At 38.2% G+C, this 16,637-nt stretch overlaps 1 protein-coding gene across 1 annotated transcript in view; it reads right to left on the reverse strand.

The window, feature by feature from the left end:
• The window catches only part of FBN2 (fibrillin 2), a 220,192-nt gene that overhangs the window by 17,152 nt on the left and 186,403 nt on the right, over positions 1–16,637 (reverse strand). Inside the window, exons 45-58 of the mRNA XM_021084720.2 lie at positions 16,136–16,261; positions 14,150–14,266; positions 12,478–12,606; positions 11,943–12,062; positions 9,066–9,191; positions 8,248–8,400; positions 7,412–7,477; positions 6,989–7,114; positions 6,024–6,143; positions 4,919–5,041; positions 4,357–4,488; positions 3,111–3,236; positions 1,201–1,407; positions 174–299 (exon numbers count right to left, since the gene is read on the reverse strand). Coding sequence (XP_020940379.2) covers positions 174–299; positions 1,201–1,407; positions 3,111–3,236; positions 4,357–4,488; positions 4,919–5,041; positions 6,024–6,143; positions 6,989–7,114; positions 7,412–7,477; positions 8,248–8,400; positions 9,066–9,191; positions 11,943–12,062; positions 12,478–12,606; positions 14,150–14,266; positions 16,136–16,261 — 1,797 coding nt within the window. The remainder of the gene's footprint in view (positions 1–173; positions 300–1,200; positions 1,408–3,110; positions 3,237–4,356; positions 4,489–4,918; positions 5,042–6,023; positions 6,144–6,988; positions 7,115–7,411; positions 7,478–8,247; positions 8,401–9,065; positions 9,192–11,942; positions 12,063–12,477; positions 12,607–14,149; positions 14,267–16,135; positions 16,262–16,637) is intronic.

A 16,637-nucleotide genomic window follows, 5' to 3' on the forward strand; every position in this document is an offset into this window, starting at 1 on the left:
AGGCCTTCTACAACTCCAATGATTTAAGAACCACATTCCTGAAAGGAATGGCATCATTTTAACAAAATGTACCTCCCAAAGCTCTATAATAAAGATACTCTGCTAACAGTAAGTGATTTGTAGGAAACAGCAGTTTAACAACCCAGACCCAGAGAGGCTGTCCCTTCTCTTACCTACACACGAGGTCCCGCTGATATCTGTGGTGTAGCCGACCTTGCAGAAGCACCGGAAGGAGCCCATGGTATTGATGCACTGACCATTGGTGCAGAGATTTGGCATAACCTTACATTCATCAATATCTGTGCACCAAAAATCCCAAGGCAAAACCAAAGAGAAGTTAATACAGATGCAAGGGTAAATAAAACTGGTTAGCTACTAAGAGAAATTAAGGAATCGACATGAGATAACTAACAACATTCCGAAGTGTGCTAACTTCGTCATTCAAGTGAGTGGCAACATGGATAGGAAGAGATAAACATGAGGAAGGCTGTGTTCAAAGCCCTGCTCAAGTATACTCATTCAGCAATCTCAGTACGAATGATTTTTTGAGAATCTGGAAAGCTACCCCTCTGAAGGTCAACTCATTTGGCATTTATGATAACATTCCATGGATGGACCTCAGATTCACACTTGGATTCAACTCTGAAGAAAGGGTTTCATTAGCAAAGTAATTGGGCACAGGGTTGAGAATCTGTATAGTAATAGTGGAAAATGATACTTGGGATATTAGTATATTAGTTGATTGTACCAAAAAAAAAAAAAAAAAGAAAGAAAACTACTAATCAATTATAAGACTTGCTGAGTTCCTGTGCACACGGAAACAAATAAGTAACCTTTATTTAAAGAAAGCAAGTGTAGTTTGTGGGGGGCGGGAGGGTGCAGTCATAGCATGGACTTTGGGGCCATGTTCCATTCCTAGGTCCATCCCTTAAAAAGGATGTTATTTTGGGAAAATGACTTACTGTTAGCTAAGCTTTGTGCTTCAGTTTCTATCTGTTAAAACAGGAATAATAGATTCTACCTCTTAGATCAGATATGAAGATTACATCTTTTACAGTCTCTGAAGTATTAGCAAACAGCATATACAAACATACATAGACATGAATATCTTAGCTATTATTATAATTGCACTTACTTCAGATTAATTTGAATTAATGTTCACTGTGTTGATGACCCACACGAATTTCTTCAACTTCTTACCTCTCCCATCAGTGGTATATCCTGGGCCATGAGGACATATCTTTTTGTACTGGGCAGTTCCAGGAAGCGGGCAGAGCTCACACTGGTGACCCCAGCCTCGCCCCCCATCGCAACAGCATTCTGACTTTGTGACAAGATTACGGCTGCTGGATGCCATCTGACACATTGTCTGCAATACCTCTGCAAAGCAGAGTCCCTGTCGATTGTCTGAAATGACAATGTCGTTAATAAGCATCAATGTCATGGACTGACACTGTGTTATCCTGATCTTCGAATTAAAAAGGACAACCAATGATTTCATTTTTAGCAATACATTTTTAAAAGCTGAATATTTGCTTATATCAACAGTCACACACTGCTTAAAACAATGATTAAAAAGTTTTCTTGGATATGTGCACATGTATGACTGGGTCACTCTGTTGTACAGCAGAAATTATCACAGCCTTTTAAATGAATTATACTTCAATTAAAACGTAAAAAAAGTTTTCTTGGAGATTAATTTCACAAAACAGTCTTTGACTACAACAGTTTATTCAATTTGATACTCTAAGAAATAGATTTGGATTTTTTCTTTTTTTTTTCCAGCAGCTAAGTGGATAGTAATTCCTGTAGAATCCAAATAGAAGGAGAATCAAAGTAAGTTATTTCCCTTTAAATAAGCAAAGGAGTATCAGGATTTGTTTTTGAAAAGCAAATTCTAGACTGTGTTATAATCTTGGTACATATTCAATCTAATCTCTTAAATTTCACACATCTAAAAGTTCAAATGTTAGACTAAGAAGTTTTTTAAAATTATAAATAAAGGGGCTTTCACTGATGTAAGTAGGCAAAGAGATCTCTTATATGGTTTTTATGAACCATCCTAATCAAACTGTTAATAATATGAACAAAAAATGTACTTTTTTGTGTAGGTTATCTTCTCTATTCCTCGAAAGATTAATAGTAAAGGTCTAGACTGAAGGCAACAATAACAAAATATGTTTTCTTGACCAATAATTTCCCAGTGTTTGAGCAGATGACATCATTCTGAGAACAACTTGATGTAGCTGAAATATGCTGTTTTCACACCAAATCAAGTGATGAGGGCTACTTTTGTTTGCCTTAAATTTTACTACTCCATACTTATACACCTGCTCGTAATTAATTAAATGGTTTATAATGTATGCATTTTATCTTAAAATGCCTGAGACATTTTCCACAAGAAAATATTTTGCAAAGCATTTTTCTGTATCACAAGATAAAAATTAACTTTTTTTTTTTTTTTTTTTTTTGCTTTTTAGGGCCGCACCTGCGGCATATGGAGGTTCCCAGGCTAGGGGTCGAGTCAGAGCTACAGTAGCTGCCAGCCTACACCCCAGCCACAGCAACGTGGGATCCGAGCTGCGTCTGCGACCTACACCACAGCTCACGGCAATGCCAGATCCTTAACCCACTGAGCAAGGCCAGGGATCGAACCCACATCCTCATGGTTCCTAGTAGGATTCGTTAACCGCTGAGCCACGAAGGGAACGCCAATAAAAATGAACTTTTATTGCATTTTTGAAATATGGCATTTACTTTAATGTCGTTAATACAGCAAAGCTTACCTCACATTGAAAATATTTTCTTACAGAATTAAATCATCCTCTGATGTAAGTTTTACTAAAGTCACATTTTCCACAGAGCTTAATTAAACTTAATTTTGGAAAGACTATTTAAGATGGGTATTTACGTTACACGTAGATGTATGTACAACACACGTACAAATATGTCATTTTAATAGATATGTACCCTTAGAAAGAGGTATGGGGCTTACTCAGATTGGGGGATTTGTTTAGCAGCCAGGGGTATGTATGTAAAGCTCCTCTGTGATGATGTCTTAAAACAGATGTTTTATTTACCAAGTAAAATATGCTCATTTATCCACTTACCAAGACATTCGGTGCCTGAGGAGCTTGACTGAAATCCCTCATTACACTCGCACCTATAGCTCCCAATAGTGTTAACGCAACGCCCATTTTCACAGATTCCTGGCTTGGTCCTGCATTCATTTTCATCTTTAGAAGAACAAATAATGTAAACGATGAGGAGATTTTAAAATTATAACTTACAAGTTATCTTCTAATGGGTTACCTCTTACTAAAATACTAATATGATAGAATATTAATTTATTTTTAACTTCACCTCATCCTTCCAGATGGGTTCTTTGTTAACAAAGCGGTTCCTTTTTCCTTTTTTCTTCCCCCCTTCCTCTTTTCAGGGAAGTGGTGATGTTTGGTAAGGAAATGGAAAGTTGGACTCCAAAAGGGATTAACTTGCCTCCAGACACCAGACAAGGAGGGGGAGAACTTTGGGGAAGAGGATGACAATTTATGTGAGATGAGAGAGAGGCTGGGGCAGAGGGATAGTAGGTGTTAGGGAGGGGTGGAGAGTAGGGTAAAGGACAAGCCAGGGATAAAGGCCAGCTCCTAGACTGACCCTGAGTAAAGTCACAGGAGCGGTGTGGTACGTGAGGGCAGCCAATGGGAGAAGGAATTTAGGTAGTACCGCTCTTCTGCTTGATGATAAATAAATAATTAGAGCAAAATGATTTTATTAAAATTCCTATATCATTACTTATTGTGTTTATTATAAGATTTATTTGAGGTCTTTTTCAAATCAGTGTTGTCAGGAGCATCATGAGAAATCTTTTTGATTAGTTGCTCCTTTTCTTATTATGCTTTTTAATCTTCAGGTGTTTTTTGTTTGCTTTTTTAGGCCCACACCCGTGACACATGGAGGTTCCCAGGCTAGGGGTCCAATTGGAGCTGCAGCTGCTGGCCTATGCCGCAGCCACAACAATGTGGGATTTGAGCCACATCTGTGACCTACACCACACTTTACGGCAACGCCAGGCCCTTAACCCACTGAGTGTGACTAGAGATCAAATCTGTGTCCTCATGGATGCTAGCCAGATTCATTTCCACTGAGCCATGATGGGGACTCCAATATTCAGTTTATTGATATTTATTTTGCATGTGCTTTCTTTTTATCAGTATTCGCCTTGAATATCTTGTTCACTTCCTTTATTTATAATCTATTTCACATCTTGCTTTGGTGCATTTCTTGTAAAAAGCACTGTAAATCTGCCTTGGCATAGGTGTATGAGATGTGTGACATTGTCCTCCAGAGCCTTACCCACACAGCCTTCTCCATCAGGCCTTCGGGTCATCCCGGGCGGGCAGATGCACATGAAGGTGCCAATCAGATTCTTACACATCATGCCTCTGGATTCGCAGTCATGGAGACCTTCAGCGCATTCATCCAGATCTATAAAATGTTTTTTAATAGGAAAAACATAATAGGAAATTCTCAGGAACAAGCTTTGTTAGTATTTTAAGTCATATTTTTGGTCTCTGGCTCTTAAAAATGTTATCTTACTGTCTGACAGTAAAGAAAGAAGAAGCCTAGTCCTTTTCAAGTGTTGGCTGTATGCTAGATTTAGAAAACTCTCAGCATTGGTCCTAAAGATAAGTACAGGAGAGGGGGCTAGCTTTGCTTTAATAAGAGGTTAAGAGTGTGACATCTAATTTTTGACAGACTATCAAGTATCTTGTTATCTAGACATGGAAATCTACCAGAAGTGCTGTCAGGTATGTTTCTGTAAAGCTCTAGAAGATAGCTGAGAATTAGAAAATCCTTTAAATATATTTCTGGCATGGCAAATAAAGTCCTAATTACACCTTATCTATGGCCTTACCTTTGCACATCTTCTGGTCTTCCCTGAGGGCGTAGCCAATTGGGCAAGTGCATTCGTAGGACCCAAAGGTGTTCATGCAGCGGAAAGCACAGAGCAGTGGGTTCTGGGCACACTCATTGATATCTGATCAAGGAATAGGAACCAAGTGCTCAGCCTAGAGTTCTAATTACTTGTTTAAATAACACTAATGTATTTACTTGGCAGTCATACAGAAAGCGACAGGAGAACAGAATATCCACTTCTGGTACAGAGAACTGGGTACCTAACAAACAAACTCATCCTCCAACAAGTAACAATGATAAACTCTGTAAAAAATACAAAATCAACACTTGAGGTGGTTTTCAGGGGTGAGATGAAACTCTGAAAACAAGGAACAGGTGCTCATTTTTTTTTTTTTTCTTTCTGAAATTACACTGGGATGACATTAGCCCTGGCAGCAGTGCTACTTGGCAGCTAAATCTTCAATAGAAACTTTCTGGGCTTCTGTCCAGAGAATTGGGGAGGGGAGCCTTGGGGCAACCAAGGCTGCTGAAGAGTGAGGGGGAACCCCAGAAAGCAGAGGGCCAGAGGTGGAGAAACACCTTCTTTTGCATAAACTCATCCCGAGTTGCTGACTTATAACCATGCATGTATGGGCCAAAATCAAAGAAACTAGACACTGAGCTTTAAAGGGCATGATTAAAATCTGAACCTCTGTCTTCCATAAGCCTGACTGTCTGCTTTATGTCTATCCAAGTTAATTGCCTGCTAAGAAAAAAAAGCATCTGTATTCTTCAAAATAATATAACTGATTCTAGAAGATACAATTCACACTATTGAGTATAATCCAAAATTAAACAACATACTGGGGAACCAGGGACATGGGGCTCAATCTCAAGGGAAAGGAAAAGCAACAGATGCCCACTCTGAGAGGACCCAGATGCTGGGATCACTAGACAAGAGCTTTAAATCTTCTAATGGAACTATGCTCACAGAGGGAAAGGAAACTACATTTGTGATGAACATAATCATCAACAGGACATCAGAACAATATAAATAAAAGCTGAGACGTTAAAAACCCTTTCTATAGCAAGAAGAAATCATACTGAAGTAAAGGATCACTTGCCTTCACAATTCATCATGGGACCTGGCTCAAACCCTTCATTGCAGTTGCATTCAAAACTCCCAATAACATTGGTGCACGTTCCATTTCCGCATGGATTGCCAATTGAACACTCATCAGTATCTGGAAAGAATAAGAAAGGGCCACAAAATTTGGAGTGGGCATGTGTACGCGTATAAATGAATCTCTCTGCTGTACAACAGAAATTATCACAACATTGTAAATCAACTATACTTCACTAAAACTTTTATTGCTCTTAGAATGGATTTACAGTGAGATCCTGCTGTGTAGCACTGAGAACTATGTCTAGATATTTACTTTGCAACACGACAATGGGAGGAAAAATTATGTATACATGTATGTGTAACTTGGTCCCCATGCTGTACAGTGGAAAAAATAAATAAAGAAAATTTAAAAAAAAATGGGAAAAAAGTTGGAGATGTTTTAGTTTAAAATGAGTATGCCCATGAATATACACCCGGCTCTCATACATCTCACATCTGTGCAGGTCACACATGAACCCCCGTTGGCCTTGGCTGCCTAGCCTTTATGCAAGGCAGAGGACCCTAGGGGATCAAGTGTGCAGTGCTCTGAGCCCCCGGACAGCTGTGCTTGCCCTAGAAATTGCGAACCCAGAGAGGGACGTGGTCTTCTGCTGCAAGAGCAGGAGGGGAAAGTCGTAAAGTAAAGTGGATCTCTTCCCCAGTTAGTGGTTTTGGCAACAGTAAATCACTAGACACATCAGAGTTTGTATATTTGGTTCCACTCAGAGGTTGGGCAACTCTCTCCATCTTCACATAAACCAGGGCTACTGGAAAATGCAGAATGGGAGAAGAAAAGAACAGTTACCAGCTACTTATCCTGGCTTGGTAAATCCCACTGCCACCCAGGGTGCCTCAGAGACATTTTGCTGAATAGGAGAAAGAAAACAGAACTTTAAAGGTGTGAAATGTGGAGTCAGCACTCACCCACACAGCGTACTCCAGTGTAATCAAGGTTGTAGCCCATTGGGCATTCACAGCGAAAAGACCCATCTGTGTTGATACACTGACCATTTGAACAAATGCCTGGGCTCTCAAGACATTCATTGACATCTGGAATACAGAGTTGCTCGTGAACTTTCTTAAAGAGAAACTGTATATACTTATTCAACAGAGACTTGAAATTTTTAAAACATATAAACATTTCTTTTATCAGAGAAACACATAAATGTATTTCACATGCTCCAACACAGTCTTATGATATACAGCATATGATATAAAATAAATATTGCATACGTGCATTAAATGCAATATACTATATGTTATATAATGAAATCATCACAATTATAAAATAAATGTATAATAATATATGGATCTAAGACTATAAAAATAAAACATATCAAACCACACCTTCACGGGTATCATGAAGACTAGGAACAGTTCCATGGCCATAAGGACACAAATCCTGGAATGCGACTACAGAGAAAAACACAAATTCCCCATTACCAAAGAGTCTCAGCTATCAGAGAGCTTAACTGATTAACAAGAGGCATGAAATCACACTTGTTTTTCCTCTACAAAGTTGTTTTTAATAAGGGTTTTTGTTTTAAAATTTATTTCAGAAGCAACACGGAGCACACTTAGAGAAGGTCACCTGAATTTACTTGTCCAGCTCCTCCCAGAGCACAACCTACTGAGGGTTTCTGATTTTATCTGCTTGCTCATTTAATGTTAGGCAGCCAAGCAGCCCTCACTACACACAGAAGCCACCTCTGACCTAGACTCCAGGCCAGTGCCAAGCTTGCTGGGAACAACTGTACAATTCAGCTGTGCTAACAACATCTGTGAGGCTCTCGGTCTCTTTCTGCAAATGGCTACTGTGCTGACTCAGCTTCCCAGAATTTCGTATAAGATTCTGAGGGCCACAGCCTGGGACACAATACCCAGTAATGGAATTTCCAGCCCCTCCTTGGATCTCTAGCCCTGCACCTCTCAAATTTATTCAAAGCAAGCAATACTAACCTTGGGAAGAGGGAATGAAACAATGAGGTGCCTCCCTGCATTTACATGCCTTGAATACAAGAGCTGAAAGGAGTTCCTGAAACTAGGTTGCTTACTGAACCATTAAAGTTTTAAATGAGGGGATAACTTAATTCTCAAAATATTCATAAATTACATGGTCCAGCTGAGTGCTGACAGGCAGGCCAAAACTAGTGCAAGGTGGCATTTTGTGTCATTGCTCTTACCTTCATCATCTTTGGGGCACAGCTCACAAGGGTCCCCCCAGCCCTCTCCTGGCATCTTACTACAGCAGCATTTTGCCTTTGTGGTGTTGAAAGCTTTGGGTACAGAACACTTGCCATTTTCAAAGTTTGTGAAACAGAAGCTCTGGCGAGTATCTAGTCAAGAAAACAAACATCACAGACTTCCTTACCGGTCATTTAAAAAGACAGAATAATTTGTACGTAACTGTTTCTGACAGAACATTTCTCTCGGGCTGCACATGTGATGCAGATTAGATTAGCAGTTAAAACGCAAGTCTGGAAATCCTCAATTGCTGATACCAACTGCCAAGTTAAATTGACCACTGTATAAAACTGTATTTAACTATTTAAAATGTTTAAAATATTTTAATAATGTGCTTAAGAAATTTGAGAAATTATGTTCAACATTAAAATGATTTCCCTATCTCTCCCCCCCCCAATTCTTACATCCCAACAACAGAAACAATCCAGGCAACTTCTAGTAAGTTATATCACACCAGAAGCATTTCCTACATCAATGCACAAAAAAAAATCTATGGCAATGACAAAATGAAAACGGTGAAACAATGCCAATTTTTCTTTTAGTGGGAAATTTTTAAAAAATGTAGAAACACAGCTAATAACTCGAAGTACCTGAAAAATTGTTCAGTGCATATACTTCTGAGACCTATGTTTTAAGCTTATAGATGATGTATTTGTCCAAGACATGTATTTTCAGTGACAAATACCGCATGATGGTTCACTGTCTAGCTTTAACGTTTAAGTGCAGATTATGACAGAGAAGTCATGTCAAAACTTACCAAAGCATCTCCGTCCATTATCAGACAATACAAAACCAGGGGGACAGATGCACTGGAAGCCCCCAGGAGTATTGGTGCAGGAACCAAAAAGACAGATGTTGGGATCTTCATCGCATTCATTTATGTCTGCAGAGCAGCAGAATAACTTATTGACTTAATCAAATCAATACACTTCAATATTTGAAAATAATTTGTCTACACTATAACAGTTCACTAGCCACTGAATGTTTAATATGAAACAATGTATCACTTATATATATATATATGTTGAACTTATCTTTAAAAATAAGCTGTTACTTCTTCAAAAGTCAAAAATTGCATCCGGTTTCAACCAACTGTAAGCCCTGGATTCCCCAGTGGATTGCTAGCTTCCCAGACTTGACCCCTAGGGAAGTTTGTGTCTACCTGCCTACCTGGCATGACTAGTTCAATGTCTTACAGGCACTGCAGCCTCAGCCAGTTCCCTTCTCGGATGCCCCTCCCAGCAACCCACCTTGGGGACCTGGAGTCACATTTAATGCCCCTCCATGACCTTTCAACTTTCACATGCAAAAAGCATGTGGCCTATAAATTCTACCTCCTCCTTACATTCACACTAAACATCATCTGCCACTTGGGTTACTGTAAATCTCCCACCTGGACTGCAGCATCTCCCTCTTTCCTCTTCACCCAGCCACCTGGGCGAGCTTTCTCAAACATACATCTATTTGAAAATCTGTGCCTATGGAACTAGGGGAACTCAAACATGTTTAGAGAATTTCATCATTTCCACCTCTCCCCAGAATGGTTTCTTAAAATATACAAAGACTCCTTATCAGTGATGTTTGGTCTTTTTTATCAGAAGTACTTATTTAATGGGTTATTTTTAACAAAATGAATAATTATTGCACAATTTTAGGCACATCAGAATATAAGCTCTATGAGGACATGACATGTCTGTCTGTTAGGATCCCTGTCAGCTTAGTCTAGCACAGTGTCTGGCATATGCCACATCCTCCATTTGTATTTTAACGAGTAGGTCATATCACATCCGTTCTAAAATAATCTGCAATTCTCCGTACTGCCTGTAGGGCTAAGTTCAATCTTCTGAGCCGGCTCTTCAGTGCCCCTTAGCACATTCTTGTTGCCTCTTTGTGACAACCTTCTCTGTTCCATTCCCTTCTCTGATTAGTAAATTCCTATCCAGCATTTCAGACACCTCAAATGTCACCAGTCCTGAATGACAGCTTTCCCCTGACAAGCCACCCTCTCACCACTACCATCATTATTCGCAGCCTCCTGCTGTGATCACAGATGCTGAACGCACCCCAGTACAGTACCTGTCACACTGTATTTTTAGGATAGCTTTAGAAAATGGGTTCATTTACAAAATTTGTTTATTCTATTTCGTAGTAAGTTATCTAAAGGCAAAAACTGCATTTATGTATCTTCAGCTTCTAAAAGGTGCTATGTGTTCACTGTAATGTCTGCTGAATTTTGGAATGGCTTCATGTGTATATGAGAGAGAGAGAGAGAGAGAGACAGAGTGTGTGTGTGTGTATACAGGCAGGTTAGGAAGCATTTCACCTACAAAAATTGGTAGAAGGGATTCTTATCTGAAGGAAATACTATTACAGTGAAGTAAATTAATTAAAAACCCATGCACAATAGTGGTGTTTATCAGCAGGTTAAAGAAAATAAATACTTCTGAGGTTTGTAACTGAATTGTAGATTTTTTTAGCTAAAAGAAAAGATAGCTAAGTTTTTCTGATACAAAGAGGCATGTGCATTTCTACTGCCCTCCCAATGGCTGACACATCCCTACTATACTTGTTCCATAAAGAGATGAATCATATGAATGATGAAGAACTGAGTTAAATAAAAATAAGGGAAACCAAAGAGGATCTTAAACTTTTCAAGAAAGTTTTTTTTTTTTTTTTTACTAAAATGCTTCTAGTATCATTATTTTTCTTTAAGTACTAAATACACCAACCTTACAATGAAGTATACAAATGAAACAAAAAAGGGAAAAGATATAAAGACCAAATAAAAATTCTAGAGATACTCATTTTATGTAATTATATGGTCTGAAAAATAATTAACTTTAATAAACCGTTTCCTTCAGCTCTATGTAAGTCCCCTGAATGTGAACACTAAAGCTGCAGAGAATTTTTTCAAAAAAACCCAGATAACTCAAAGGCAAAAAAATCTCTTAGCAATCATTTCACATCAGAATAACCACACTAAGATGCTGGTGCTTCTGAATTTCAACAAGACTGTTGAAAATAATTTTTATAAAAATGAAATAAAGTAACTGTAAAAAGGTCGGCCTTCATCATGTCCACCAGGCAATTCTGGGACCCACTTTTGATGTGGTTACAGTGTTCTTGTATGCTGGAAAAGTTTCAGCAGAAAAACATCTGTTATGACAAATGGATTAAAATTTTGTTTTGACGTGCAGCCTTCCCATGGAAAAAAAAAAAAAAAAGTCTCAACAGCATTGTCAAGATTTTCTGCTTCACATTTCTAGGACTCTAGACATCTTTAATAGCTGTTTTAAAATTGGTTGCCAAAGATTACAATTTTGTAGACACTCTTTAAATTCAGTAGAAAGTCTCTGCTGACATTTGGAAAAAAGATTAGAGTGCTCTGAAAATTCTTTGACTTGTATAAGATTTCTGTTAATGAAAAATCCCACATCCTTAGGTTCTTTATTCCCACCACTCCACCTTCAAATCATTTCTGAGGGTTCAATAAACCAGATGGAGGCAGCTATATGTTTAATTCTTTGGGTCAGCATGCTTGCAGTGGTTTGGACTTAATACATTTCCACAGAGTCTGTACCAGGTCTTATCATACTGCACAGCTCACAAGCCTCAAAATCAGTGTTAGACTTACCGATGCAATTCTCACTTTTTACTTCATACCCTGGGGGACAGATGCATCTGAAGGATCCCTCCAAATTCTGACAGGTACCAGGGGAGCAAGAGCCGGGAAGGGCGACACACTCATTAGTATCTTTAAAGAGAAACAAGAAAAAATGATTTAAAGATGAGATAATTGTTGCCAAATGGTATTAACATGAATTCACCCCAGACCCTCTGATCTGCCAGGTCACTATGGGCAAATATGCCCTGAGAGATGTTTGATATATTCAGTATTACTCATTTGGCAAGAGGCTAATTTTCCTTTGCCTACTTTTATTGAGACATGGATAGCCTCAAGCTGTGTCCCAAAAAAAACACTGCACACGAATCATTCCTAACTGTTGGCTTATACCTTTTACCCAAATTTCCCATGATGTCTTATCTTGGTCATGTAATCAGACGACCAAATGAAATGAGAATAAGCCTATAAGTTGGGGGGGGGGTGATGACATTACTATTTTACAAAACAAAACAATAGAAAGACTGTGTATTGTTTAGATACTTACCTATACAGTTCTTGCCATCTGGAGTAAGTTCATAACCTTCATTACATAAACACTTGAAGGAGCCAATTTCATTAAAGCATCGTCCATTTCTACACACCTGACCAAAAAAGGAACTGCACTCATCTATGTCTGTAAGCAAACAACAGTTAGCTGTTCAGAGAGGAGGGCTTTTACTGTATTCTGTGTCACAATTTACAACTTAGAAACATATTCCGTAGCATAACTTTCAAAAACCCTGCATTATAATTCCTCATTAACACAGAGACAAATAGCTCATACCATAAGGATCAGGTGACTAATAAGGTTTTCTCCTGAAGGTTTAAGGTGAAGCTTTCCATTCTTTCCAACTGAAAAATAGTCCTTTTTCTAGAGGTGAGAGGATTCATGGATTTAACTGGACTGCTAGTTTGCATATAATTTTACCTGGAGATAAGCTGACTGTATTCAAAGGACAAAAAACACAGCATATCAAATACAGAAAAATTAATTATATGAAAAGCACTCTAGAATTGCTGCCCTGTTGTGCTGACAGAATACAGAATTTGGAAAAAAAGTTCTTATGTATTAGGTTTTCAGTTAAACTTAGCATTGGTTGCTTTGGAGTAATTTTTGGTTTGTCTGCAGATTAATCAGATCAGAGCTGTATCTGTATCTTTCATTCTCCTGGCTGAGAAATTATAGACAAGAAGGTAGTAGTTGCATAAAATATCCAATTAACTTTGAAATTTTTCACAGTTGCAGAATTTTGAAAAATTAAACTGAGAAGAACATATGTTGGATTAAATTAGGAGCCAGGTTTGAAAACTCCAGCTCCAGGCCCCTTTATGGATGGTTCCATAAAGGGAGAAAGCCTAAGTTATATTTGCATACTTTATAGGATTATGTGAATTAAGAGATGTTATGTTGTAAAGCTCCAGCACAGTGCCTGGCACATGGTAAACAAAAATACCATCGATGTTTGTTGTTGTATCTTTTACCACCTTCTCCACCAACTACAGGACCTATCCCTCCCCCCTGCCACCCCTGGCCTCCAATCACTATCAAGTTTTATTTTAATCACTGTCTGTTAGGAGCAAAGACTAAAATTCTGTACCATGCAGAAGAGACAGTTTTATTTCCCACTGAAAGTCTACAGTTGTTCAGGGAGATTAAGTAGATTTCTGAGGGCTGATCTGGAAACCTAGTCACCATGCACTGTTTCTGTGGGAAAAGGCATCCCCAGCTTCAAAAACTGACAGAAAATAAAGTTTCAAGACACAACATGTTTCTAAGTTGGAGACACATTCAGTGTTTGAATGTAAAACAAGAATGGATTATAGGAAATACTTATAATAACACTGAAACAACAACAGGTTCTACCTCTGATCCTGTCTAAGGGGTAAAAATAATCCCAAACCAAAAATCAGTCCCAGTATATTTACTGTCGTCTGCATGGCCTCTTCCCTTGAAGGGCCTGGTTGACTGAAAGTATTCAACACAGCGGACTGTTCTGTGATTTTTTTAAGACAATGCTATGGCTTCAGTTAATGGGAAATTTAGTCAATGACATCACATACCTTTGGGCTCCATTCACAATCTGAATAATAAAAATATTTATTTATTCTTTGGTTTTACTCTTTACTTCAGGATACTGTGTGGAAACAGAAAGGAGCAATAAAGACGGAGTACTTACCCAAGCAATCATTATTATGAGTGAGTTCAAAGCCTGGGTAGCAGAGACAGTTATAAGATCCAACGGTGTTTTTACAAGTCCCATTTCCACATGGATGCCGCTCACACTCATCAACATCTATAAAGAAACACTGGCTCAAAGGAATTGAATTTTTAACTAGAAAAATACAGCCCATTAAACATTTCCTTTTTTTTTTAAACTACAAGCTAACTTAGATTTTCTTCATTCAATACTAGGAACTCATATTTATTTAAGGAAGGTAAGTATGAGGTAGAGATAACTCTGAAGTAGAAAATTATAAGAAAAAAAAAAGCCACTTAAGGACTTATAGGAACATATAACACTTGGAAAAGAAGCAGGCTAATAGCAAGCAAGCATCTGTCTCTTTTGTGGAGATGTTTTAATGAACAGGTTTGCTCGTCAACTGTAAGGAGACCAACTTTTTTAAACATGGAAACAATTTGTTCTATTGAGCATTACAAATGTTCCCCACAAAATTTTCATATCTTTGTTTGGTAAGCACAAAAAAACTAAATTTTAATTTCCTAAATTTTATGAATTAGTGGAATCTAAACTGAAGAAGTCTACTAGAGTTTACTATTATTAGCCTTCCAAAAATAAAATTCGTATTTAGAAAGATCATCGTCATACAAGAGCGGAAACTCCCTAGGCAATGAATTCCAGGCTGCTGAAACTCTTCTCCTGTGAAAAAAAAAAAGTGTGTGGGGAGGTGCTATTGTTGTTCCTTTGGAAGGAAGCTTTGTTTAATAGTGGTATTACCAAGGAATCTAGCTGACTTTCATCATAGATGAATTGTTAGGACCAAGGACAGATTTTCTCCATATGATTTCCTGAATCATAAATCTCACATACTTTTTAGCAAATCATATCCTTTCTCTCAGAAAGAACAGCCAGGAGAAGCATGTATAAGCAAGATGTCTCAGAAAGTTCATGCAAATGGAACCACATCATCCATGTGTCCTTTGTATAAGCATTTCCTAAAGAATTTTTCCTACCACCATGGGAGATGAGATGTCCAAAGAGCAGCTCTTAGGAGGCAACAGAAGAATGACGACAGTCTCCAGGCGGTCCTCGTGTATGGATGTGACATAAGGGAAACTAGCTCTGCCGTTCTGCTAAACTGAAATCTGACTTGGCTACTCACACTGGAAGTATCTTGACTACCAAAAGAGTAGATGCACAACTTTAGCTTTTTCTAAACTGAGAACAGCTAATTACAAAGAGCCAAACTTTAAAACTGACTTTCCTCCTTCGAGCACAAGGCATGGAGAACTCTTTCAGGGGAGATGAGCCAGTTGCTGACATCAGATTTAAGGAGTTAAGCTGAGTTCCAAGAGGTCCAGCCCATCTGCTTTTGAAATGTCATTAATCATCTGCTCAGCAAGTACTTACTGAACACTATTATGACTTAACTAACCACTACATTAGCTACTGGGGCTTTCCAGAGACCTTTGCTATCTTTGCTTCTAAAAATTGTCTTTAAGAGTTAAAATGCAAAATGATCAGATAAATCTCATGTATTCACTGATTTGGGGGGAAGAAGCCTATGTGTGTATATATGTGTGTATATATACATTCATTTCAATTCTGTCATTCTTACTACTCCCTTGCATTCCAAAAGGCTTTCCTGAGTGGGAACACAGAGGGGTAAATGGGTAGCTGATTCCGTGGTAATTTCCAGAGCTCAGGCAGGTTAAGCATGTGAAAGTCATCTGGGGAAAAAGGCTGTAAACACTGAACCCAAGAACATATTGTGGTATGTTCCACTTGCAAATTTTACATTGAATGAAACCATAAACAGTTTCATGTAGCTCTTTTTTTCTTTTCTTTTCTTTTCTTTTTTTTTTTTGGTAAGACTGCTTCTGAAAAAGACCTGGTAATTAGCTGTGGCAAGTGACTGAACTGTAATCTCCCCTGGACGCTCAGCTCCATGTCACCCCCTGGAACTAATGTCCTCCTTCTTACCCATGCACATTGTTTGGTCCTGAGAAGCCTTAAAGCCATTGTGGCAGATGCACTGGTAACTTCCTTGTAAATCAACACAGAGGCCGTGACTGCAAACATTAGGAATTTCTAAACATTCATTGCGATCTAGCACAAAAAATAAAACACATGTTACATGTATCTGATCTTTATTAAATTCCTTCATTTTTTTTCACAGGCGTCGTTTCCATAGCTGGCTATTAATTACTACAGACAGGCTACAAATGAACCATAACAACAGCTGAATCAAAATAAGCAAGGCTTTAAAGACTCAAAGCCTCTTTTTAAAATTTTAAATCATGCAATTTCCACATGTTGATTGGTATCTCAAGGATGTTATTTTATTTTAGGTTCAATTCTAGCTAAATCCATTTTAAGAGACCTCTTCTTAACAAAAAAATCTGGTGAAATAGGTTCACTATAAGTGAACGGATTTACTTGGAAAACCTTTTCAAAATTATCTTTGAAAACATTTGTTTGATTG

The sequence above is a fragment of the Sus scrofa genome, chromosome 2 (genome assembly GCF_054392235.1).
Source record: "Sus scrofa isolate SSC_HxYL_T2T_F1_AM1 chromosome 2, Sscrofa_HxYL_maternal_Yorkshire_Landrace_v2.0, whole genome shotgun sequence".
Lineage (NCBI taxonomy): Eukaryota > Metazoa > Chordata > Mammalia > Artiodactyla > Suidae > Sus > Sus scrofa.